The sequence below is a fragment of the Podarcis liolepis genome, assembly GCF_965112155.1.
Source record: "Podarcis liolepis genome assembly, chromosome: 6".
In the NCBI taxonomy this organism is placed as follows: Eukaryota; Metazoa; Chordata; class Lepidosauria; order Squamata; family Lacertidae; genus Podarcis; species Podarcis liolepis.
In genome coordinates, this window is record NC_139559.1 from 44,803,796 (window position 1) to 44,829,744 (window position 25,949).

Consider the following 25,949-nt stretch of genomic DNA (forward strand, 5'->3'; position numbering starts at 1 on the left):
GTGCCACATACTCCTCCTCTTCATTTCCCCTACAGCAGGCATGGCCAAACTTGGCCCTCCGGATGTTTTTTGGGACTACAACTCCCATCATCCCTGACCACTGGTCCTGTTAGCTAGGGATGATGGGAGTTATAGTCCCAAAACATCTGGAGGGCCAAGTTTGGCCATGCCTGCGCCTACAGCATGATTCAACACTTCCTGAACGTATTAATCATAGTGTCCTGTTACACTTGAACTGGAAATTATGGTTACCAGGATTTGCACATGCTAGGATTACAAACCATAGTTTGCAGCTGGTTTAAGATGCTGCCTTGTTCCGATCATAGTAACTATAGATTCCCATCCCTATGTAAAGGGAATCTATGGTGGACAGAAACTTCCTGGGTTAATCACAATACACCAAGATGTGAAGAGGGAAGTACAAATACCAATTGAGTGGGCACAAAGCTTGTGCACATCTCAGCTTAATAAGAAACCAGGCAATTGTTTTGAATTGTTGTGTTTATTATATAGCAAAGGAGGAAAAATTCAGCCTGACATTAGCAATAATTAGGCATATCTAAATCCACTGAGTTTAATAGGTTTAGACACGCCTAACTTTTTATAGGATCAGGCAGTTTGCATGTAATAAATATAAATATGATATGCAATTAATAGTATTCAAATAAGGGAATCAATGGCAAGGTTCTCAGCAAGAGGAATGCAGCTTTTGTCTTGTTAAACGTATTCCTTATGCCACATATACTATTGGCAAGGTTCACTATGACTCTTTCTGCTCTGCTTGTAGAACCCTATAATTTACATTATATTCTTCCATCACAGTGATCTGGTATAGAGGATTCCACTTCCTTGCATGGAGCTGAACTGGACGGCCTTTGTGCCTCTTTCAGCACTACAATTCTGTGAATCTACAAAGCCAGCAGGAGACATAGTTAGTGGTGAGTGCAGATGACTGTGGCCTCTTCTAAGTGAATAATTTTTGGCTTCCTTCTACCAAGCATTGTTACTAAGATTGCTCACCTGGCTCCTTCCAAGCCTCAACAGTACAGTGACTAACTCTTGTTCTCAGGTCCTTCAGGAAATAACATGATTAATAACAACTATAAGCTCTGGCTTTGCTCAGGATGTGGTTCAGTTGGTAAATGGTCAGATTTGGGTCATGCCTGAATCTTGAATAAAGCTCTGTCAATGACAGCCTTTACAGCTTTTCCTCTACTGGTTGTAATCCAGGCATTGTTGGTGGAGTGCTCAACGCTTTAGCTCTTAAGGCCCAGAGAATAGTCAAAAGGTACATGATCTGGTGTTGAAGTTAAACAGGTCTGGACTTGCCCAATAGGATGCTGCAGAGGAATAACAAGTTCAGAACTCTTCATAAATATGTGAAATAAAGAAAGGAAGACTATTTCAATACATGCATCTTCTTAGGTCATGTAATATTCCATTACAGTGGTACCTCGGGTTAAGTACTTAATTCGTTCCGGAGGTCCGTACTTAACCTGAAACTGTTCTTAACCTGAAGCACCACTTTAGCTAATGGGGCCTCCCGCGGCCGCCACGCCGCCAGAGCACGATTTCTGTTCTCATCCTGAAGCAAAGTTCTTAACCCGAGGTACTATTTCTGGGTTAGTGGAGTCTGTAACCTGAAGCGTATATAACCCGAGGTACCACTGTATATTTCATCTCAGTTCTGACTGAATTCTGTTTGCGGTGTTTCACCTGTGATTACTGTTACACTTGCAATTCGTATTTGGTGCTGCTGGGAACAGGACATCTGGACAGGACAGTTTTACGTTTCTCAAAAAGTATGAGAGTTTGTGAAAAAAGCCAGATCCTAAATAGTTAGTTACTCAACAACAACAAAAACAGACACCTGAATCTGTAGGACAGGGGAGAGGAACCTGTGAAGCTCCAAAAGTTGTTGGGCTGCAACTTCTCTCACCCTTCACCATTGGCTATGCTGGCTGGGAGCTCACAGAAGTTGGATTCCAACAACATCTGGAGGGTGAAAGGCCCATCCGTCCGTCCCCCTGTGCTAAGAGGGAATGGGGAAGAATTTACCCCTGTCCTCCTCATTTCCCCCTGATCTGTTGCCATCATAAGCCAGACATAATAACTTTGGCTGTATTCCCAGCCAAAGTTATTATTTCTGGCTTTACCTATGTGTGTGCATCATGAGATTCCAAACTACACAGTGTGTATTTTAACCAAAAATAAAATCATTTTACCCAATAGAAGACAACTAAAAGGAGTCTGCCAGTCTCCAGCTGGCACCAGGTCTTAGGAAATGCAAAGACAAACTTAAACCCTTCCTCATCCTCTCCCAAGTCCAGTTTATCCAACAGCTATGTTGCATCTGGCTTTCAGAAATGGGCTTTGTATATGAGCTCATTCTTAGCTACCAAACTGCTCAAATTTAGCAAAATGTATGCAGCAGAAATTTCACAAGGTGATCTGTTTAGATACACTGTGTGTATCTGAAGAAGTGTGCATGCACACGAAAGCTCATACCAAGAACTAACTTAGTTGGTCTTTAAGGTGCTACTGGAAGGAATTTTTTTATTTTGACTATGGCAGACCAACACGGCTACCTATCTGTTTAGATCTATAAACTCAGGTTTTATAAAGCTTATTTCATTGAGTTGCAGGAAAACTGATTCGGATAGTTTTTGTTCTACCTCCCATCTGACTCCTGAAAATATACTGGTTTAGTAGCCACTGGAAAACCTCAGAGAAGATGAAACTAATCTGAGGAAAAGCAGAAGTGAGAGATCAATCTCAAAATTGGTGGGTGGAAAAGAGATCAGCCTGAAATACGCTGGTAGGGAAGAACGTGCAAGTTTTCTCATAATAATCCTCAAAGAGCAGTACAACTTACATTCTAAAACCAATGCAACAATTGCCCAGATTTACCTAAACAGCTGATCTTGTGTTTGGGGATGTGTTCCAACCCATGGTCTATTTATTCAGGAAGCACTTGTGTAGGGGTTGGGTTTCATTGCTTGTTGTATAAAGAAAAGCAGCCCCAAATATTATAATGGCCTCTTTTGTTCACTTCTGTAGGGTTACTATCTCTGGCAGAGTTCCTAAAATTTAAAAAGCTGCATAGCAAACAGAAAATCAACAGACAGAGAAGATGTTCCTAGGAAATCTTCACAGGTTGAATTTCTATTGTTTGGCAGGATTCTGACTAAGTGATTGATTGATTGATTGATTGATTGATGAGCTTACTTAAAGACCTCCCCTTCATATAAAATACTGAGGCAGTGTACAACAAAATATGCAGGCACAATAAACATAAAATACAATACAAAATAAAAAAATTATAATAAAAATGACTAGCTCATCTTGAAAAAGTTTAAACAACTGGATTGTTGACTGGAGCTGGTTATAGGGAACATATGATTTCCTTGCTAGAACAGCTCCACTGGCCACCCATCTGTTTCTGGGCACAAGTGCTGATTTTCACCTATAAAGCCCTACATGAAGGGTCCTCAAACTTTTAAAACAGGGGGCCAGTTCACTGTCCCTCGGACACTGTTGGGGGGCCAGACTACAGTTTGGAAAAAAATACAAACCAATTCCTATGCACACTGCACATATATTTTATATTACGAACATCATTGCTGTAGGGATGGACTGAACAGGAAGAAATGGTATTTTCAAGGGAGGGATAGCTACATGGGCATAGCCAGGATTTATGGAAGGGAAGGGAGGCTTCATGTTGGGGGGGCAGGATCAATATTTTTATTGATTTACTTGATTTAGGTGGAGGGGGGCAGCTGGCCACAGATAGCTAAATTAAAGATGGATAGATAAACACGATTCTCTCTCTCTCTCTCTCTCTCTCTCTCTCTCTCTCTCTCTCTCATACACCCACCCACCCACACCCAAAGTGGATAAGCTGCTGCCTGTGATGCTCAGCCTCACTTACATATCAGCAGTCAGAGCGCTCACTTCTTCGCTGGCGCTGGAAGGGAATCTGCTGCCACCGCCACAAACTCCCACCCCCTCACCCGCAGGGCGGGATGGTGCTCCTTGCTCCTGGAGCTGACCACGGCAGGGGCGGCAGCAGTAGTGGCTTCCCACGGGCAGCTGAATGCGAGCGAGTGCAGCCCCAGGCTGGGGCACGGCATTGCCACCGCACAGGCTGCTTGCTTTGGCTCCCACGATTGGAGCAGGGTTATTGGAGACCCCCAGGGCCGCCTTTGCACAATTAACAGTCCTGTGCTCTCTCACCTCCGCTGCTTCAAGCTTCGCAACTGCTCCCACGTTGCTGATATCGCTTGCAATAAGGCTTAAGGTCGCGCTCACGCACGGGACGCCACACTTCCTTTCACCTTAGACAGCGGCGGGCTCTGCAATTGCCGTGCGGGATGGGTTCAAGACCCTGGTGGGCCAAATCTGGCCCACGGACCGTAGTTTGAGGACCCCTGCCCTACATGGATTAAGTCCAAGCTATCTGAAAAACCGTATTCTCTCATGCAAAAGCGCCCAGATATTTTTTTGGGGGTGTTTCAGTCCCACCAGGCACACTTGATGGGAACACAGGAGAGGGCCTTCTTGGTGGCTGCTCCCAGACTTTGGAACTCCCCGCCTAGAGAAGCTGGAGTGGCTTCCTCCTTGTTGTCCTTCCGCTGGCAGATGAAGAGTTTCTTGTTCCAACAGGCTTTTGGGAATTGACTGCTTTTAATTAAGGGGCTGGTGCTGTGCTATTTTTGTTGTAATCATTGATATGTTTTTAAACAGGTTTTATATAAGTATATAGTTTCAATTCTCAATGCTTAATTGCATTTTAATAATTGATTTTTCTATGTTTTTAGAGGTACTTGTTTTAATCTGTAATTTTGCCTTGAGTCCCGTCAGGGAAAAAGGCAGGGTATATCTATATATAAACTAATAATAATATTAACGTTGGCATAAAATGGTCTTCAAGAGATGTCTGGAAAATCAGTTGAAAAGATGCCTGCCAATACTCTTCTGGAAGAGTACTCCACAGCTTGGGGCCAGAGATACTAAAGGCCGGACTTCTCATTGAAGCCAAATGAGTTTCTGAATCATGGGGGACAATTAAAGGTGCCCCTTGAGAAGATCTCACTGCTCAAGCTGGGATATAAGGGCTGAGGCAGGGCCAGCATAAGGTGGGGCGAAGCAGCCGCTTTGGATGACAGAAGTTGAAGAAGTGTCACCCCCACAGGCACCCTGCCTAACTCATCAGTGGAGAAGCAGTGCCAGCAGCAGTGCCAATTTCTGGCAAGGTCTTGTGAGATCTCATTAGAATATTGCAAGATCTCGCTGGAAGCCACCACCACTTTGTGGGCACTGCCACACCTTCACGACAGATTCCCTTGCCTGTATAGTGCAGCAGCACATTCTCATTTTTCCTCAGGCAGCAAAACGGGTTGTGCTGCCCCTAGGCTCAGGTGGTCCTTAAGGTACCTTGGACCCAAGTTGTTCAGAGCTTTGTATCTTAATAGAGAAACTGTGAACCTAGCCCAGTAGCATATGAGCAGCCAATGCAGGTTTTTTTTAGCAGAGATGTCACATGCTCTCAGCAGCAGTCCAGCCACTGCAATCCACACTAACTGGAGTTTCCAATGCAAGGACAGCCCCCACATCCAATGCATTGCAGTAATCCAGTCTCAAGGTTACTAACACGTGGACTAAAGCAGTCTGGCTATCCTGCTCCAAATATAGCTACAGCTGGCATACCAGAACAGAACAAAGCAAAACAAAACAGGCAATTGGCCTATCATCCAGACTTGGGGGCCACCTACTTTCCTTCACTGGAGGTTTTCAAGCAGAGGTTGGATGGTCATCTGCCTTGGATGCTTTAGTTGAGATTACTACATTGCTGGGTGTTGGAGTAGATGACCCTCATGGTCCCTTCCAAATCTACACTTCTGTTATTCTACCCACAAAGCATCTGTCCTCCCAAAATTCAAATTCAGTTTATTGACCCTCATCCAGTCCACCACTGCATTCAGGCATCAATCTAGCACCACTTATACAGCTAATACAGGCTTCCAGATTCAGACGTTATGGAGCCACATGTTTTCAGCATACTAACAACATCATGGTCCAAAAATTCTAATGGCAACAGCTCCATGTAGATGTTAAAGAGCATTGGGGACAAAATAGTGCTCTGTGGAACGTAGCACAAGTGCCAGGGAACCAAAGTGCACTCCCCCAAGGCTACTTCCTGGACTCAACCATGCAGGTGGGAAATGGACCCACTCCAATACAGTGTTTCTGATACCCATCCTTAATACTGGTCTAGGAGGAAACCAAGGTCCATGATATTGAAAGCTACTGAGAGACTAGGTTTCACTCTCTCTGACCCTCTCCCTGAATAAAGGTCCTCCACCAGAGCAAAAGAGGTGGATTCATTCCTAAAAACAATCCAGAACCCAGACTGGAGTGGATCTAGGTAATCAGTGTCACCTGGAAACACCTGCAGTTGTTCTATCACAACCCTCTCCACCACCAGAATCTCTATACATTGGGAAGTCCATCCAGAGCCATCAGAAGAAACCCATTGGAGTGCATCAGTGTCTGGGGGTGGACCATTAGAATTGGTCCCTCACCCTATTGTCCAACACGAGGAACCAAGAGCACGGTTCTAGGTTTGACTTTTTGCACTAGGAAGAGCTGCAAAAATAGTTTCTGTAAACTGCTGTGTGCTATGAAAAAGGTCACATATCAAGCAGGAGAAACCCCTACATGTAATAATGCACTCCCCCCACTATTATTCTCATATTTCCAGTATGTTTTACTAGGAAGCTTAAATTTGCATCAGCAAGGCAGTACATACATATGTGCTATATAAACATTTACACAATGTATTCATATTTGTTATTTTACATTAACCACAGCCCAGGGTAACCACCACATCCCTGGGTCATCAATCAAGAATTACAATCTGACCCAAACCACAGGAGACATGAAAAGATTTACAACAGGGAGAGGAAAGCTGAATCCAACTTTTTGTTGAGAGCCTCACTTCCTTGTCTTGTGGTAAAGGAGCATTGTGCTATTGTAATTTGGCCTGATAACATGACTAGATTGCTAAACTGGCATGGGGTGACGCTTGGCATTGCCAAGTTTCCTTATTTCACCACATATACGAAAGCCAAAACTAATCACCGAATGAAAATCTCAGCTTCTTTAAATCAAGTAAGGCTGTTTTCACAAGTGATGCTGAAGTAGGGATTTATTTTAGTTTCCTTTATTGCATTTCCTGGATCAGTACTTAGGTTGTAAAACTATACTGGCTAAAACGTGCAATTATCAACACTCAAAACTGATGTGTTCTAGACTTGACCTGAAATCCTAAGAGCCCTGAGAAGGCACACATAATCTTCCCCCTGAATGCTATCTCTGAGACCTGAGATAAGCCAGACTTTAATGAGCTTGTTCATCCTTACACTGAGGTGTTGGAAGTACAATAGCAGAGAGGGTTAATGTGCAACTGAAAGGTTAATTTTGCTAGTGTTAATGTCAACTAGCCAAGAGGAGGATGGATGGTGTTGTTTTTAACAACCAGGTAGAGTGGTATGATGTTTGCTGAGGTAGCATCATGGGCTGTGTAGTTCTATTGGCTGTAGGGTGCCAACAGTTTTCTCAGTGCAAAACGGAGACCGAGAATCCTATCCTTAAATAATGCAAATAGCTGTTGATTACAGATGGAGGTGCTCTGCTTCTTTCTCAACAGGGCTATCTGGTGGTCCAATTGCAGTGTGTGTTCACAATGAGTGAACAGAGGCATTTGCATGCATCCAGAGCTCTTACTCCTCCCAGACTGTGAGAGCAAGTCTGTCTCCTATTAATGAGGATGGATGGATGGCTTATGCCACTGTTTGCTCCCTCTGTTGTGCTTGTCAAAGCCTCATGCTTCGCAAGGTCACTTGTAGAATGAAGCTAAAGGAGTCAAGTAGGGAAGGGGAAAGACTGGGGCACCAACATGACTGGGCACCTGGGTAACATACTTGGGGGGAAGGGGATTCCAAAAACCACATTAGGATAATGATTTTATGAAGGCCAACTAAAATGTTACAAGTTGTAGGAAGATTATGGCAGAACTGAAAAAACTGCACTTAAATCCCAGCGACATAAAATTAGATGTGACAGGCCTGTTTCTTTAAACCTGGGTTTGTCCCAAGCAAATGCCCTCTTGTGGGCATCCACGGGACATGCAGATTACCGATCACAGCAGTAGACTGATGATCCTGCCCCTGAGTATATAGCCTTTTGGGTTATGTTTTTTGGGAAACAGAACAACAGGACTTACCAAAGCTCAAACAGACCCAAAGACTGTTCTTCTTTCCATTTAATCAGCAGATGCCCAGGACCTCACCCAGAAGTACCTCATAACTTACCTCATGATGGCAACACACCTTGCAATTGGTCGACAATGGAGAACTCTAAACACTGATTTGTCTGAAATGTGGTTTATACACATATGGGACTTGATATTAATGGAAAAGCTAGCTAAGAAAGTTCAAGTCCAAAGAAACAATACAAAGTTTTATAAAACTTGGTTTAGCTTTACTTCCTATGAAACTACAAAAGAACATGGATACAGACCACCAGAAACTCACAGGGACATATGGAAATACACTTTTATTTGAAGTAGAACTAATTGTATGTATTTGAATAATTGCGTGTGCTCGGGAGAGTGGGGTCCTTTCTTAAACTACAAACTTTGAAACACCACCACACAGCAGATCTCTTTGCATGACTGGCACAGTGCAGTGCTGTGTTTAGCACAGAGATGTACATAGGACCCAGAATGTGCGGTGTGCTCACTACAGAATTAAGAGAGCCACGTGTGTATGAGCACAGCCATGTGCATATCACAAGTTTTGTAAGCCACATTAGAAATGTTTTTGCATCAAAGGGTGGGGCCTGTATTATTAATTCACCCCACTACCAACCAAGTTTTCAGAGTGAGCAAGATGGTAGTTGAGGGAAACTCAGCCCCCAGTCAGAAAAAGATAAAGAGGATAGCACCAGAAGGTGCTGAAGGAAATTGTACATTTATTAGTTTTCTGTTGTTAGGCCTAATGTATTGCAAAGCATGAATTCCTCATTCATAAGAGAACAGATAGCCATGACCGCTGACAAAGCAGTCCTAGCCCTTATTCCATTAGTGCAAGGATTTACCCCTGTGCAATGGGACTTGCCACCCTTTACCACCTCCGCCCATACCCTCCCCAAATCTGCTCTGGAGGGTTGGGGGAAACCACAGAACAGATTCAGAAGTGCGGGAAGGGGAGAGGTGGGGAGCTCAGTTCCGCACGGGTAAATCACTGGACTAATAGAATGAGAGACTTAACACTACTTGGGATCTAAGCCTGTGGTCCAAAACTACATGTTACATTAAACATCATTTGGCAATGTCTGCTTGTATCTACTTTGCAGGAGACCCAATTATGCTTTCCAGATTTACGGATCTGGGATACTGGCAACTCATAGTAAAATAATAAGACTTCTCTCTTCCTCTGAAACATTTCTGGTGTAAGACGCTTGTTTCTATTCAAATCTACATATACATGCAACCAATGCACACAGAGATATACCCGACACACCTGCAATGACATCATTTTTCACATTTAAAATGTGTGCAAATAAAACGGATGAGGGGGGGGGAATGGCAACAGCCCTCAAGAAAGTAAATTCTACTTTGAGTCATATTTTCTAACTCCTGGGAATAAAACCCAGCCTTCCAAACAAGACCATACAGAAAACTCTGTGACCACATTTTCCTAAATGAGACTAGGGGTTCATAGAGAGCGTGCCACAAAATGGGAGCGGCTCCAGACCCTTGGAGATATTAGGCCAGTTACCCACGAGTGAGGCTGTGGTTGAGGGTTCATAAGTTAAATACTAAATGCTCACAGCAGGATATGCAGCACCCCCTAACCCTTTCCTTCCGCTTCAAAGCGGTTGCTGCTGCCCACATGTAGCCACAGGCTCCACTTTCTGGCCCAAGTCACATTTAGGGCTTCTGCAGACTTTGGCAAAGGCCTTGGCATAAACAATTGCAACTTGTCCCCCAGCAAATTGCCGCTGGTGCTGAGTAATTCTAGGTGCAGGTACCAGAGCCCTGGGCAGCAGCAAGCCTGATCTCACCGCAGGGGCTTGCCAAGATGCATCTAAATTGCTTCACATTCAAAGGGCAATTCAGCAAAGACAGAAGTCCTGGAATTGGCTGGCCTTAATAATTTGGCATTGCACCCGTCTGCAAAGGAATATTTAACTTTGGGTAACCTTTCCCTTCTCTTTTGAAGGGCCATTGAGGGCAGTAAGCATAACTGCTGTCTGCCATTCTGACCAAGGAGGGCTGTAGTTTAGGGCTAGAGCATCTGTCTTGCAGCAGAAGGTCCTGGGTTTAATCCCCAACATAGGGCTGGAGATGTGAAACCGTAACACCAGTCAGCTTTAAAAATACTGAGGTAGATGATCCAGTATCAGGCTGCTTCCAATATGACTATGTTTCTATATTCTAGGGACTTCTAGGGACATTGGCTAAGGGAAACGGTAAGGGAAACATTATAAAAGTCATGAAAGAGCATCTATTCCCCCCCAAAAGCTAAGTTTATGTGTTAACAATTGGATTTCACAGGCACTTCTGATTTGCTGGCAACTTCCAAGGCTTGCAACTGCAAAGCTAGTAGGATATTGCAATCCATGGCAAACCACCAGACTCTCAGACCTCCAAATAGCTTAGCTGCTCTTCAGAGGAAAACTGCTCTCCCTGTTCTTCAGAGGCTGGTGTCTGAAGAGCAGAGAAACTGGTTCTCCTCCCCTTCACAGCACTGGGCTGAAAGAAGGAGAACCACTCCTCTGACATCAACATTGCGATGGGGCAGAAAGCCCTCTGGCCACCTTGCAAAGGGGCCTTTCCTCTCTCTGGCATACTACAGTTGCATCACGGGATGCTTTACACAAAAACACAAAAACCACAAAAATACATCACAAACCAAAACACTAACACTCCCAACCCCCCAGAAAAGTTTTAAAGTTCATAGATCTAATTACCCAAAGGCCTGGGAGAAGAGGAATGCTTTTGCTTGGTGCCCAAGTACAGTGGTACCTCGGGTTAAGTACTTAATTCGTTCCGGAGGTCCGTTCTTAACCTGAAAGTGTTCTTAACCTGAAGCACCACTTTAGCTAATGGGGCCTCCTGCTGTTGCCACACCGCCAGAGCATGATTTCTGTTCTAATCCTGAAGCAAAGTTCTTAACCTGAAGCACTATTTCTGGGTTAGCGGAGTCTGTAACCTGAAGCGTATGTAACCTGAGGTACCACTGTATATGAAACCAAGGCACCAGGCAAGCCTCCCTGGGGAGAGTATTCCACAAGTGGGGAGCCACTTGCAGAGGAGGCACACAGAGAAGGGCCTCAGGTGATGATCACAAGGTCTGGGTCAGTTCATATAGGCAGAGGCAGTCCTTGTGGTATGTCTTATTATTATTTCATGAGGATGCTACAAGGTTTGTGCTTATCTTGACTGAACACCAAACTTCAACAGTTATCTCCACTGTGTCAAAGGTAGGGTGGCTCTAGGTTTTGTCTTAGTGTACTGAGTAATAGAAGCACTGCAATAAAAATACTTTCTCAGTGGCATTTGTAGCTTGGGTCACTGAGTACTTAAAATGCAAGGTTTTTGATGATGATAAAAACCTAGAACTACATTTGACACACATACACACCCCAAAAAATCAATGGAGTGTTCATTTGTGGAATGAGTTACCTAAGTGGAAGAAATGTTCTTTCTCCCGCTTGATCCTTCCTACCTTGGCTGCCTTTGGAAAACCAAACTTAGGACAGAGACTCTCTGGAACTCTGTGTACTTTAAACATACAGCCATCCCAATATGAATAAAACTAGGAGTCTAAAAACTAGGAAAACAAGTGTAACACCAAGCAAATAAAATTACAGCACAGCAGTCCTGGACTATATACTTGTATGGCTGTGAAGTTCTCTTAAAAGGGGGTGGATGGGGCACTTTATTTAGGACATTTAACACATCAACAGGGTTGTTGTTAGCCGGGGAGTGTGCAACAGCACCCTGGTGAGGTGGACCATCTCTGTAACTGGAGAAATTCCATGATTAAAAAAAAAAAATAGACGTCAAAGGTTCCTTCCCTCCATGTCCCCACACTGTAGCCATGTACACGAGCTGCAATCACAATTTAAGCTTTTTACGCTAAGAGATTCCTCAAACAGCAGCGGTAATTTCAATTGGGCCACAGCAAGTCTGGAGAGAGATTAATTTGACTTGGCACATCACTGAAATCACTGCAATTATATGTGGCGCCACCACACATGACTAGCTTATCTATGAGAGTCCTATCTTTGTGACTATGGTTTAAGTGGCCACTATACCGATGGCTGCATATATTGCTCAATTTGCAACTGTTCATAATCTGATTTTTACCTATGTACGTACTGCAATGTCATAGCTACAGGGCAGGGGGAGGATTTAAGCTGGGTTCTTTGCCCCGGGTGAAGCCTCCAGAGGGGCGCCATTGAGGTTTTTAGCCAGTGTGTGCGTGCGCAAATGTGCATATGGGAGTGCCAAACTCGGTCTTTGATCTGGGTGAAATAAAGCCTAGTTCTGCCCCTGTGTACTGCCAATTGAAACAGGCCTTCTCATATGTGATATGAGCTCTGTGGATGCCCTTGTAAAGCACACTGGAAGCTCATACAAGGAAGTTTCAACAAACACAGTTTTTTTATTTGTATTTGGTGACTCCCACTGCACTTTTCTTTTCTGTCGCACGTGATCACACTGCCGTTCTTACCTTTGGGAAGAATTCTGAACTTATTATTCAACCAGCGCTCTACACCCACAGCCCTTGCCCTGAAGATCCGGATCCTTTCTGCGAGGCAACGATTTCTTAGGAGGTTGTTGTGTGGCTAAAAGTATTGGGCTGCAGTAGCTATGCTGCTACTGCTACTAAGGGCTCAAACTTGTAGTGCTAAAAATGTGCATTAATTGAATGGATCCAACAACAATTTGGCACAAGCTAAAGCAGTTAAGTATTTCGCCAGCTAAGCAGTCACAAAATGAATATGGGTTGAGAGCAGCAGCTTCAGCAATACAGTGGTACCTCGGGTTACATACACTTCAGGTTACAGACGCTTCAGGTTACAGACTCCACTAACCCAGAAATAGTACCTCAGGTTAAGAACTTTGGTTCAGGATGAGAACAGAAATCGTGCTCCAGCGGCACAACAGCACCGGGAGGCCCCATTAGCTAAAGTGGTACTTCAGGTTAAGAACAGTTTCAGGTTAAGAACAGACCTCCAGAACGAATTAAGTACTTAACCCGTGGTACCACTGTATGTTGAAGCAATCACACAACCGCTTCTGCAAGTGCTGAATACTCCATGGATCGGATCCACTCAATCCATATTCACAGCATACCAACTTGAGGCAGGTCCACACCACACATTTAAAGCACTTTCGAAGTGCATTACTTCCCCCAAAGAATCCTGGGGACTGTAGTTTGTTACAGTACTGGAAACTGTAGCTCCTGGGGGGGGGGCGGACTACACTTCCCAGGATTCTTTGGGGGGAAGTCATGTATTTTATAAGTGTGTTGGATGTGCTTTGAATGTATGGTTTGGATCTGCCCCAAGTTGCGTCAATTGGCCCTCTGCTTTCCAGGGCTGACAGCACTGTATCTCAGGTAACACAACCTTCTTCAATCCCTCACAGGTAACTTTCTGGGGATGCATGTCGCTGGTGGATAGGAGCAGAGGCAAAAGTGGGTGGAGCTGGGCAAAAGCACTCAAGGAGAACACAGAACAGAGTCAGCAACAGATGCAGCCCAGGGAGAGTCCCCCAAGGGCCAGAGAGAGAGGCCTAGGGGGCCACATTTGGTCCTGGAGCTGGAGGTCCCCCACCCTTGCTCTCAAACCAGATTACTGAAGTAGAAAGAAAGGGGGGAATGTGCATTCACACATGTGAATGCCCACTAAGAACAGAAGAGGAGTCAGACCAAAAACCTATCTAGTCCATCATGGTGTCTCCCAGGCTGGCAAACTGGGTTCCCCTGGGAGCACACACAGAGAATAATAATTGCTCACTGCCTCTGTTCCTCAGCAATTGGTTTTTGGGGCACAACAACTCTACATATACCCACCATGACAAGAAGCCATTGATATTCTCCCATTAAGTCTCGGCCCCTTGGCTTCTCTAATCCAAATGCTGCCTACTTACAACATTTCAAACACACATAACATTACCCCCCCCCACACACAAAAAGACAGATTATTAGAATGCTATATACAAGGCCCTATTAAACAAACATTTCTGTAGAGGAATAAAATTATTTGGTCCTTCTTGTTAGCAGTTTAAGAGGGATGTTTCTGGAGGAGTGGTCAAGTTGCTTCACCTATGATGAAACCGGAGGAACCCCAGTGCAGGTTATCAGTGACTGTCCCCCACCAAGGTAGGATTTATATATTATTTTCTTTACATAGGCAGACAGAAAAGAATTATCCCACTTCACATGCTTGTCAACTCTCTTAAATGAGTATGAAATACCTAGAATTTGCATATGGGACACACTACTTTCCCCTCCAGGTATTGAATTCCTGTGTTTTATGTTTAAAGTTCTAGTCAATTATTGTAAAATTGGGGGGGGGGGGAGATGGGAACTGGGCAACTAATAAAAATAGAAAATTAAACAAAAAAAAATCATTATTTTCTTCAGTCTCAAAGAACTTCATAGGTTTTAAAAGCAACTTTTATTATTTAATTTAATATAATGTACATTAACAGGATTAAAAAAAAAATATTTAGTGAATGTGTATGTGTAGCTGTTGGCAGTCTTGCAGAGTTTCCACTTCAGTTAAGGCCAAATTAAAGCTTTATAGCTTCAGCAGCCCCCCTTTTTATTTCTTGTTTTTTACCAACGCACTAATAACCACCTCAGACACTGTGGTACACTTTGTTTGGCTCAGAGAACAGCAAGGGAGAAGACGAAGGAGCTAAGGCAATTTGTATTGCACTTAAGGAGTCTGGTCAGAAGACAACACATTGCTTTGTCTGGAAGAAGATGAAAAGGGGTGTCAGAAATGCTGAAACTCTCGTCTCCCTCCTAAGATGGCTTGAAAGAGCTGGAGGAGGCATTTGTGGGGCATCCACAAAGAACTTGGCATTCTGTGGCAGATTTTCAGCAGAATCATCTGTATATACAACAGCTAGTCCCCAACATTCTACTACATGTGGGGTGCCTCAGGGTTCTGTCCTCTCCCCCATGCTTTTCAACATCTACATGCGGCCGCTGGGAGAGATCATCAGGAGGTTTGGGCTGGGTGTTCATCAGTATGCGGATGATACCCAGCTCTACCTCTCTTTTAAATCAGAACCAGTGAAGGCGGTGAAGGTCCTGTGTGAGTGTCTGGAGGCGGTTGGAGGATGGATGGCGGCTAACAGATTGAGGTTGAATCCTGACAAGACAGAAGTACTGTTCTTGGGGGACAGAAGGCGGGCAGGTGTGGAGGATTCCCTGGTCCTGAATGGGGTAACTGTGCCCCTGAAGGACCAGGTGCGCAGCCTGGGAGTCATTTTGGACTCACAGCTGTCCATGGAGGCACAGGTCAAATCTGTGTCCAGGGCAGCTGTTTACCAGCTCCATCTGGTACGTAGGCTGAGACCCTATCTGCCTGCGGACTGTCTCGCCAGAGTGGTGCATGCTCTGGTTATCTCCCGCTTGGACTACTGCAATGCACTCTACGTGGGGCTACCTTTGAAGGTGACTCGGAAACTACAACTAATCCAGAATGCGGCAGCTAGACTGGTGACTGGGAGCGGCCGCCGAGACCATATAACACCGGTCTTGAAAGACCTGCATTGGCTCCCAGTACGTTTCCGAGCACAATTCAAAGTGTTGGTGCTGACCTTTAAAGCCCTAAACGGCCTCGGTCCAGTATACCTGAAGGAGCGTCTCCACCCCCATCATTCTGCCCGGACGCTGAGGTCCAGCGCCGAGGGCCTTCTGGCGGTTCCCTCATTGCGAGAAGCAAAGCTACAGGGAACCAGGCAGAGGGCCTTCTCGGTAGTGGCGCCCGCCTTGTGGAACACCCTTCCAGCAGATGTCAAGGCGATAAACAACTACCTGACATTCAGGAGACATCTTAAGGCAGCCCTGTTCAGGGAAGTTTTTAACGTGTGATATTTTATTGTATTTTTGGTTTTTATGGAAGCCGCCCAGAGTGGCTGGGGAGGCCCAGCCAGATGGGCGGGGTATAAATAATAAATTATTATTATTATTATTATTATTACATTCCAGCTTTCTCCAACCACTGGCCGTACTGGCTGGGGATAGTCCTTTTGCCCCCTTACCAAATGGGAATAGGGAATCACAACAGCCAAAACATATATCTAGGTCAGGGGTCAGCAACCTTTTTCAGCCATGGGCCAGTCCACCCTCCCTCAGACCATGTGGTGGGGCGGACTATATTTTGGAGGGGGGAAATGAACAAATTCCTATGCCCCACAAATAACCCAGAGATGCATTCTAAATAAAAGCACACATTCTACTCATATAAAAATACGAGGCAGGCCCCACAAATAACCCAGAGATGCATTCTAAATAAAAGGACACATTCTACTCATGTAAAAACATGCTGATTTCCAGACTGTCCGCAGGCCGGATTGAGAAGGCGATTGGGCCAATGGCAGATGAAGACGATGGACTTTTCGGAGCTAGCCGACCAGACTGGAAGAGTCCGCGACCAGAAGGAGGAGGAGTACCAGGACGATTGGATGAAATTCAAAGTTAAATATGCTAAAATAACTTAATTGGGAAAACTTGCAAATACCAGATAGGCTTAGGATTTAAATATGTAATGTTAAAGAATAGTATGTTTAAAGTTAAAATGAAAAGGAAGAAAGATGATAAGTGACTAAGTTAATTTTATGAGAAAATTAGTTTTGGAAAACTGTTACAATGATATACAATGAAACTAGCCAGGGGGATTCGAGGAATTCATTTAACAATGTCACTAAGATTGGATTAAGTACAGTTAAGATGTAAGTTTGTTTGTTTGTTTAAAATTTGGGAAAATCAATAAAAAAATTGAAAAAAAGAGAGAGAGAGAAGGTGATTGGGCTGCCCCACGGGCCTTAGGTTGCCTACCCCTGATCTAGGTAGTCTAAGTCATTTAACCGTACCCTTTTTTCTATTAGCAATATTCAGTGGTGAGTGCCAAACGAAGCAACTCTATCCTCCAAACCATGCTTGACACATCGACAGATTTCAGACAACTGACCAAATACACTGAGGGCTGAAGCCGTGCTACAGCTAGGCTGGACCTTAGGGGTGTCATTTCCTACTATAAAAAACTTAAGGGGCAACCGGCCAGGCATGTACATACTTACAAGTACTCATTTTATTATTTTTACTTTATATTGTGCTTATTCCAAAGTAAATGTGTTTAGCATCAGGATAGCAGAAGCCAGCCCCACGTATTCCTGTAGCCATGACTGGGCTATGATTTAAGTGAGTTTAAAATGTGAAACCGCGCATGCTCAGATTACCGTATTTTTTGCACCATAACACTTACTTTTTTCCTCCTAAAAAGTAAGGGGAAATGTCTGTGCGTGTTATGGAGGGAATGCCCACGGGTGGCATGCATACGGATTTTCCTCCTCTAAAAACTACGTGTGTGTTATGGTCGGGTGCGTGTTATAGAGCGAAAAATTTCTCTTTAACAGGGCTGACAACCTGTTTTCTGCTCTAACACATCAGGACTGCTGAAGCAGTTATAAAGCATGGAGTAGTGGTGGGAGAAATGTTACTTTCACAACTGAACATGGCTATCCAAAGCCTTTGCCGCCCCCCCCCCCAATAAAACCATTAAGTCCTGGGATTAAAATTTCCTTGCTGCACCACGGGGCTCAAGGACTCTCTCCCCTCGTAATACATTACTCAATGTATTAAACACTCAAAACACACTTGGGTGTTTTGTCTGGACCAGCAGACTATGGTTTGGATGAGCCCTCCAAACCAGGATTGGAAACCACTGTTTGGAGGGCTTGCTCAAACCAGTTTGCTGATTTAGACAGAAAAAAACATAAAATGTGAGAAGTCTGCAAGGTTCCAAGTTCATGGGAGAGAAGGTGGGTCCACTAAATAAGTATCATCCACGCAATGGAGCACCACAATTCCACCTACAGAACAGTGAAACAAAAGCTCAGAAAACAGAATTTGAGATGCTACAACCAAAGCCCAGTACATAATTAACTGATCCATACAAGTCCCCAGCATATGATTCTCCCCAAAGGTGTCCTGTCCACATTCATACATGGAGCATTTTGCTGAAAGGCTGAATCATAATGCATTGTGTTGATACATGCCTTGCTTCTTGTTAGGCACATTAAGCAAGGAAAAGTAATTATACTGTATGATTACACTAAGATAGCAGACCTTGTAAACATAAATCATGAGACAGCATTATACAGTTGGCATGTCTTTGAAGTTCATAAAATATGTGATGTATAGTTTTTTTCCTACCATTAAGAGGACTCAGTGAGCTAATTCCACTCTCATCTGCATTCCTCTGAATAACCAGTCATTAAATGAAGCTCCCACTACTTTCTTGGACCTGATAAAGTCAGTTTGAACACCCCTAAAGTTATGGGAACAGAGAGGAGCAGGTTCTGAACTCTCCTGAGGTCTGCTGGGGCCAAATATTAAAAATGAAGCATCTAACAGAACTTTCTGTGTTCAAAACTTGCTGTCTACTCCCTGGGTGCTTCCAGACAACCTGTTTGTGGATTCATCCCAATGTGTTTGCAAAGAGGTTAGATGACATTGCATCAAGACCAAGTGTTTTCTCCCATTTTCCAGTGCGTTTTCTCCTCGTTTTCCTTATCACAAAACGGCTGCTCTTTGGAGGAAATAGGTTTGTGGCACAAGACCTTCCAATCAACTATAATCGTGGAACATGAATTTCCTTATATGTGACTAAATCCCCCCTGAAAAATGTCTGGAAGCGTCCTGTGTCTCTTGCTGCTTTTTACAATCAGATTGTGGTCCTCTGATTTAACACTGACAAACTGATTACTATAAACGAGGCTCTGCAAAATCAAATGCCTCCCTAAAACTTATATTCCCTTCACATATTTTGTTAAATTACTGTTGTCTTCCCTAAGATGCAAGTTTGGTTTTAAGTAAGGCCTCAAACTGTTTTTCTATGGTCCAGGGATGCCAACTCCTGGGGGCCCAAACCATTTGACCCCTCCATATTTTGGCGTGGCTTAAGTGGCCAGCTCCTTCTCCTACACCTTCTGCCACGGAAGGGAAGGAGAAGGGAAGCAGGTCCTAGCTGGTGGTGGCAGCAGGACCTGCAAGAGGTGCTGCCAGCCAATGAAGCTGCCCTACTGCCATGTTTAGCACCCCCAAGCTCCTCTGCACCATGCATGCATGTAGTGTCGCAAGTGTGAAGCCAGGCCCTCCGAATCACCCTCACAAGTTGGCACCTCTGCTATGATCTATCCTGGAAAAACATGAGGATTAGTGATTACTGCATATACTTAAGTCTGCATATGGGGGGGGCAGCCATTAACATGCTAACTTACAGCTAGGGTCTTGCATCATTAATTAAATTTCTACATAAATTGATGACACATTAGTCATAAAAGCTAATAAGCTACCTTCTCTCCACCCCCACCTCCGCAAAGATAGAAACCTGCACTTTTCTGCGTGCTGTTTTTAACTAATTAAAACTATCCTTAAAGTATTAACACTCAGTTGAATAAAGCGAGAGTTGCAAGAGCTCGAGGATGGAAAAGAAGCCCATGATGTTTGCCGCGTAAGCTGAAGAGAAGCCAGCACACTGAGGCTAGTTTTAAGATTGTGCAGACAGAGTACACTTTATTTACCATCATCGTAAGCTTCTCCTAAGCCTCTCTGGGGACTTATAACTTTGAAAATGAAGGTTAAAATTATTCTGGAATATTTTCCTATGTAGATTACTCCAGTGTGCCTCTTTTTTTGTGTGGTGGTGGTAGTCAAAACAATATAACCCTTACACTTGGGAGACAGTAATGCCCCTCAGGACAGGATGATTCGAGGTGTCTGAATGTTTCGGTGTTACAAAAAAAGACTTTCAGCCTCTTTCCCAGCCCCCTCCCCCTGTCAAATCTAAGTACAGGCATGTTAGACGTCTTCAATCAAAGTTCTTCTTTGAACTGCTTCATGTTGAAATGTTTACGGTTTTATATTTCAGGGGTGCGGAAGACTATCATCATCCCATATGATTTTCTGAGTGAATAAGCAGGAGGAGGAGATAAAGGGGATGGGGGGGGGGGAGAGAGAGGTTACAGCAGGGGTCAGCAAACTTTTTCAGCAGGGGGCCGGTCCACTGTCCCTCAGAACTTGGGGGGGGGGGGGCAGACTATATTTTGAAAAAAAAGAAAAGAACAAATTCCTATGCCCCACAAATAACCCAGAGATGCATTTAAAATAAAAGGACACATTCTACTCATGTAAAAACGCTGATTCCTGGACCTTCCGCGGGCCGGATTGAGAACGCGATTGGGCTGGATCCGGCCCCCGGGCCTTAGTTAGCCTACCTATGAGTTACAGTAAGAGGTAGTGAGATGGGAGGGGGGGGAGGAGTAGATCATGATGTATCTGCAATCAAGTGAATTATATTCTTTAAAAATTCCCTTGTTTGAGGCCCTGCAGGTGCTTTCTGACTTTAAAAGAACCCAACCCATTATCTCCCAAATCCATCAATGCTCTGCATCAGCCTTCTCATAATCATACTCTGCACCATTGCCTCTGGGAAGGTATAAATTGTAATGGGAGGCAGAGTCCCTTCAATTCCATTGAAACACAATCCACAGGAATATTAAGATTTTAGCATAGCCAAATTAATGATTTTAACAGTGCATTAACAATTTATTTGAGTTACTGGCTTACCATATCTAATTCTCACTAGTTCTTCCAAAATCTCATTTAGCTTCACTGCTTTTGGCACCAGAAGGATTTATATGCTAACTAGCATGTACAAAGGTGCATTTAAAAATTGTTAGCAGAAAATGTTCTTTTTGAACTCTGGGCCAAAGGGTTAACCCAATGCATTGTTATCTGTTTCTGAACACAGGGAGGTTGTCACTGGACTTCCTGATTTGAAGAAGATCTAAAGGAGAAGAATGCTTTGAGAAGATAAGCACTGAGTTGAATTAGTTGTGTATCTTACCACTGCCTATTTTCACAAAGATAAAACAGGGATCCAGCCTAGCCCAATAAGGGGGACAAAACGGTGATCAGGTGGCAAGCTGTAATGGATGGGTATTCCAGATATGAAGTGAGTCATCCATCTCCATCCACTACCTTAACACCACAATGTTAGAAGCAAACTTCTAACTATCTGAATTAGTCATTCCCAGAAGATGGGTTGACAGGTATCAGGACATCACAGGAACCTGGTGGGTGTGTTCTAAGTCTGTCATCAGAGAGAATGCTGGGCAAAAATCTGCCCAAGTGGCCCTACTTTCAGAACAGGGAGGATTTGATAGCCTCCCACAAAGGCAAAACTCCGCTGGCAGGCTTCACTGATGTAAACAACAGAAACCATGAACATGAGATATTTCCCCCCATCCATGTTTGCCAAAGCATATCGACTCCAACGTTAGTAGAAATGTTATCATCACCATACTCACTTCCAGATGAAGCCTGGCCTAGTAAGATAAAATCCACCTACTCCAAAGGAAGGCCAGTCTACATGATTTGTCAGTTTGGGTTCAATTGCAACCTATTTGAATTGTCAAAGTTTGCACATTAAGCATAAAAAAACACCCCCAAACATTTTTCAGATTTTTCTGGCCACGAGGTTGAAGCACTGCCTCATCTTTTAGCCAGTCGTTCTGCTTTTCTGCATCTGTGAACAGCCACACAAAATTCCACTTTCTGAGCACTTTGCCTCCAAGTTTATGAAATGGAAACAGAATGTGCTGGACATTCAACACTTACAATTCTTTGTTACCATCTTTTGTTGTCTGTTTATGAAATCCAGATTACGTGGGTTTATATAATTCTGCCCACCATTCCAAAACTGACCCAGCAAGTTTAGTGGCGATCCAACCATTCTTGTATCCCCTGGCTTCTCTTGAAAGAGTGCTGGACAATGATTGAAATAAAGCTGTTTCTTTCAGACTAAACAACCAGTGGGAAATTCATAATGTTATTAAGAATGTCAGCAAGGAGCAGTCTAATATTCCAAATAAATCAGTGAGCCAAACAAATGCAAGAATCATTGTTGTTTTAAATTGTTTATTAAAATGTAGGCAAATCCTGTAACATATAGCTGTGATGCCTACAGTACTGCTGTGACTGGGCAGTAGACAGGTGGAAGCTGGACAGATTTATAATTTGAAAGCCTGCTCAGCAATGGATGAGGGCTAATTTGATGGTCGGAGGGTGAGGGATAGACCAGCCTCTTCCCCACCCCACCCCTCAAAGTTTCATAGCTGCCACGTTTCATAGCCAGAGGCACCGCTTCTTCCATATCCTCTTTTGAACCATGGAGCCAGCAATCTGCATGAGGCCAGGTGTGACCCTGGGGCCCCCACTCTCTGATTCTTGAAGGTAGTGGGCAAACTTTTCGTAAGAGCCACAGTGCCCAGCTGTTGCACAACAATGTAGGTGGAAAAAATAAACATGCTTCCTAAGTATCTTATTCAGCTCAAGTGTAAACCACTTTTTTCCCTGGCACCTTTTTTCTTACCTCCTTTTTTTACTGTAAATTAATCATGTTCTTTAAGTTTTAAATCTTAAGGGTGGATCTCACATACAGAAAGTTGTGGAACTGGAATAAAAAGGGACAGAGCAAAGAGGGGGGAATGTTGCTTCCTCCCCCCCCCCTGCCTCCCCACATCCACATCATCCACACACTGCTATCTCACCCCCATTCAGCTAATAGATCTGCGCACAGAGATCCACAGAGGGCTGCATATCCAAATGCAGGTACCACTAAAAGCAGGGTAGGCAAACTGCAGCAGCATGGATGGGCATCGATCTGGCTGATCCTCAGTTTCTGATCCAGTAGGTCACACATGCTCAGAAGCACTGTTCCAGCCTGCAGATCTCTAAGCAGAGGGTCAGGGCAGTATGGAGCAATCTCTGGAACCAGTTACTGCAGCACCTCTGCTTGAGTTCACCCTTGTTTTGGCCTCGGACCACAGAGATGCAAACAGCACGGTTCCTTTAGGCTGCAATCCTAGACCCACTTACCTGGGAGTAAGTCCCATTGAACTCGAACGAGACTCACTTATGAGTGGACATATATAGGATTGTGCTGTCAGCTTCACTGCCAACCCCACCAGTTGCTCTCTACTGCCAACGTTTGGCGACACTGGAAAGGCAGTGTGCATGCACCACACTTGGATCTCTCCTTCTTTTGAGGGATTAGGAAAAGCGTGCCATTTTGATTCATAATCACAACGGTTTCCAGAAGGACGGAGAGGACAAAGAGCCTCAAGTTCAAACTTTTTGTGTGTGGCTATCGCTCACTCCTCCCCAAGTAAATATCGTTCTCATGAACAGCAGCAAGTGTGCTAGCAACATAATCAATGTACACGTCTTGCAAGATGAGCTACTGTTCTGGGTATTTTGAAATAGAATGACCTCGATACATCAGGAATAATTTAAAAAAAAATAAAATAAGAAAGAAAAATGGTCAGGATCCCCAGCCAATGTATTGATGATGATGATGATGATGATTTGTTGTTTATACTACTTAATATATTAAGTATATCTCTAAGCAGTGTACAGAAAACAGAAACAACAACAGACAACTTAAGGTATTATAAAAATACACGCTTATGTATAAAAAGTTTAAGTTATTGATATTGGTTTAGATAGGTTAGTAACTTTGTACTAATGTAAGTCAGCATTGTTCCACTGAAATGTCATTTCAGATCTCTTCTACTGGAAACTGAGGCAGTGGCTGTTTTTAACCTGCTCATTTTTAACCAACCAAGAATCTAGCCCAGCTCCACATCACATTCTCCTCCCCTTCTTCCCCTGAAGGTATCCGTCAAGTCTCTACAGGATGGAATTTTGCTTTGCTATTTTAGCATAAATCTGGCCAGGGCTTCAATGGAATTTGAAACCAAAAGGCCTTAATAAATAAATATTGTGATAAGGGTATGAAAGCAATGTATGAACCAAAGATAATCACAGAGAAGAGGAAAGCCTGAGCATTCCTTTTTAAGCTAAAAGCATACAGCTTTACATGAAGCCAGGTCCTCTTTTTATTGTTTTTATTTTGTCCTGTATAAAGAACACACTCTTCTACTTTTCCAGTCTGACTTCCTTTATCATCTATTGTCTGTTTGCTTTCATTATTAAAAAATGGATACTTCTAAAGATATGTCACAGTAACCTTGAGAGTGCTTCCCCCTCAAAAAAAAAAAAAAAACTTTTTAGGAGAAAGGGAAGAGGTACAAGCCCCATGGCTAATATTGTCATATCACCTAATACTTATATGATGGAGTCCTTTAAAACATCTCCAGATCATTCCCCTACTTCCATCACATGCTGTTCCGTCCAGGTGGTGATATGGAGGTGATATGCTACTATTACAGCAAAAGGAAAACTATAAAGAGATAGGCTATATAATTGTCCATGTGTGCATCTGCTTTTTTCCATGAGGAGAGACTACAAAGTAATCAGGCAACTTGCAGGTAGACACATGCAAAATATGTCTCTTTGCTCCAAATATCTGTGTCTAGCTCTCAAGCTATACATGCGCAGCATACAATAACCCATCAGATTCAACAAAGATAATCACGCACATGCATGTCTCATCAATATTTCACAGGTAATTATTTCTAAAACCATTATTGATCCCATAACAGATAAGAGGAACCGGAGAAGGGGTTACAGATAACGATCTCCTCCTTTCTAGCTCATGGGAGGAGTGAAACTTTTTACAATATGCACCCCCACAACCAAACAGCAATTTTAACAGAATCTCCGACAAAACACAGCTACTAAAAAAAGTTTAAAGGGTGGCAGTAAAAGGTCTGCATCAAATTAGGTATTTTGCTGATGCTTGCCAATCTCACTGGCTGACTAAAGGGTTAAAAATCGGGGGACGCTGCATACATACACGGTTGGGGTAATAGGAGGGGGGGAGGAGAGAGATTCTTCTTACCTTGACTGGCTTTAGCCATGGTGTTGCCACAGTACAGGAGAAAGGAAAGCGTGTACAATCCAACAATCTCCAGGGCCCCCATTACAATTGGCTTGTATATGCAGAAAGGTCTGGCCAGGAAAAGAGAGGGGGGTCTTCTCTGATGCTTTCAAACAACGCACTGAGCGCATGCAAACTTTAAGCCGAGAGAGAGAGAGAGAGAGAGAGAGAGAGAGAGAGAGGTCTACTCTTTCCTGGTGGTGTATACTGGAGAAAGCGCTTTAGGAGAAAAGGATGGCCAAATCTGCTCAGGATTCCGTTGGGTTTCCCTGATGCTACTTTAAGTAGGAAGGCAGACCCGCCGCGGTATCTTTTTTAAGTGGACTTGATCGTCCTTCTCCCTTCAGCTGCTTCCTTTTGGAAGAAGGAATCCCAGCCAGTTCCAGTTTGGTTAAAGAGGGGGAGAGATTAAAAAAAGCCACAGAGTGCCTTGCTCTCTAGTGCTGGGGACCTGTGAAAGGTCCATCCAAGCAACGCCCTTTCCCCCCACCCCTTTCTCTCTCTCTCTCTCCCTTTCTTTCTATTTGCCTTCGCCTGCTGCTGCTCCTGCCTCACTCCCTCCCACCCGCCCGGGCTGCGCTCAGCTCTGCCTGCAGGAATTTACAGTCTGCCACTGGGGGAGTCGGGCCAGTAGCCATGGAGACCGCTTCCCTGGGAGCAAGGAGGTCAGGCGAGAGACCATGTGCAATCAATGGATCAATGCAAACTCCCGTGCGAGC

General features: G+C 43.9%; 1 protein-coding gene across 6 annotated transcripts in view; it reads right to left on the reverse strand.

Annotated features, from left to right (window-relative positions):
- SCUBE3 (signal peptide, CUB domain and EGF like domain containing 3) overlaps nucleotides 1-25,949 on the reverse strand; it is a 109,116-nt gene extending 83,167 nt beyond the window's left edge. For 3 of the 6 annotated variants that reach the window (XM_083509176.1, XM_083509180.1, XM_083509179.1), the window contains exon 1: nucleotides 25,192-25,730. In XM_083509176.1, coding sequence (XP_083365302.1) covers nucleotides 25,192-25,273 — 82 coding nt within the window. In that variant the 5' untranslated portion in view covers nucleotides 25,274-25,730. Of the gene's footprint in view, nucleotides 1-25,191 lie in introns of all 6 variants that reach the window. The other 3 variants (XM_083509178.1, XM_083509177.1, XM_083509175.1) reach the window with 2 other exon arrangements.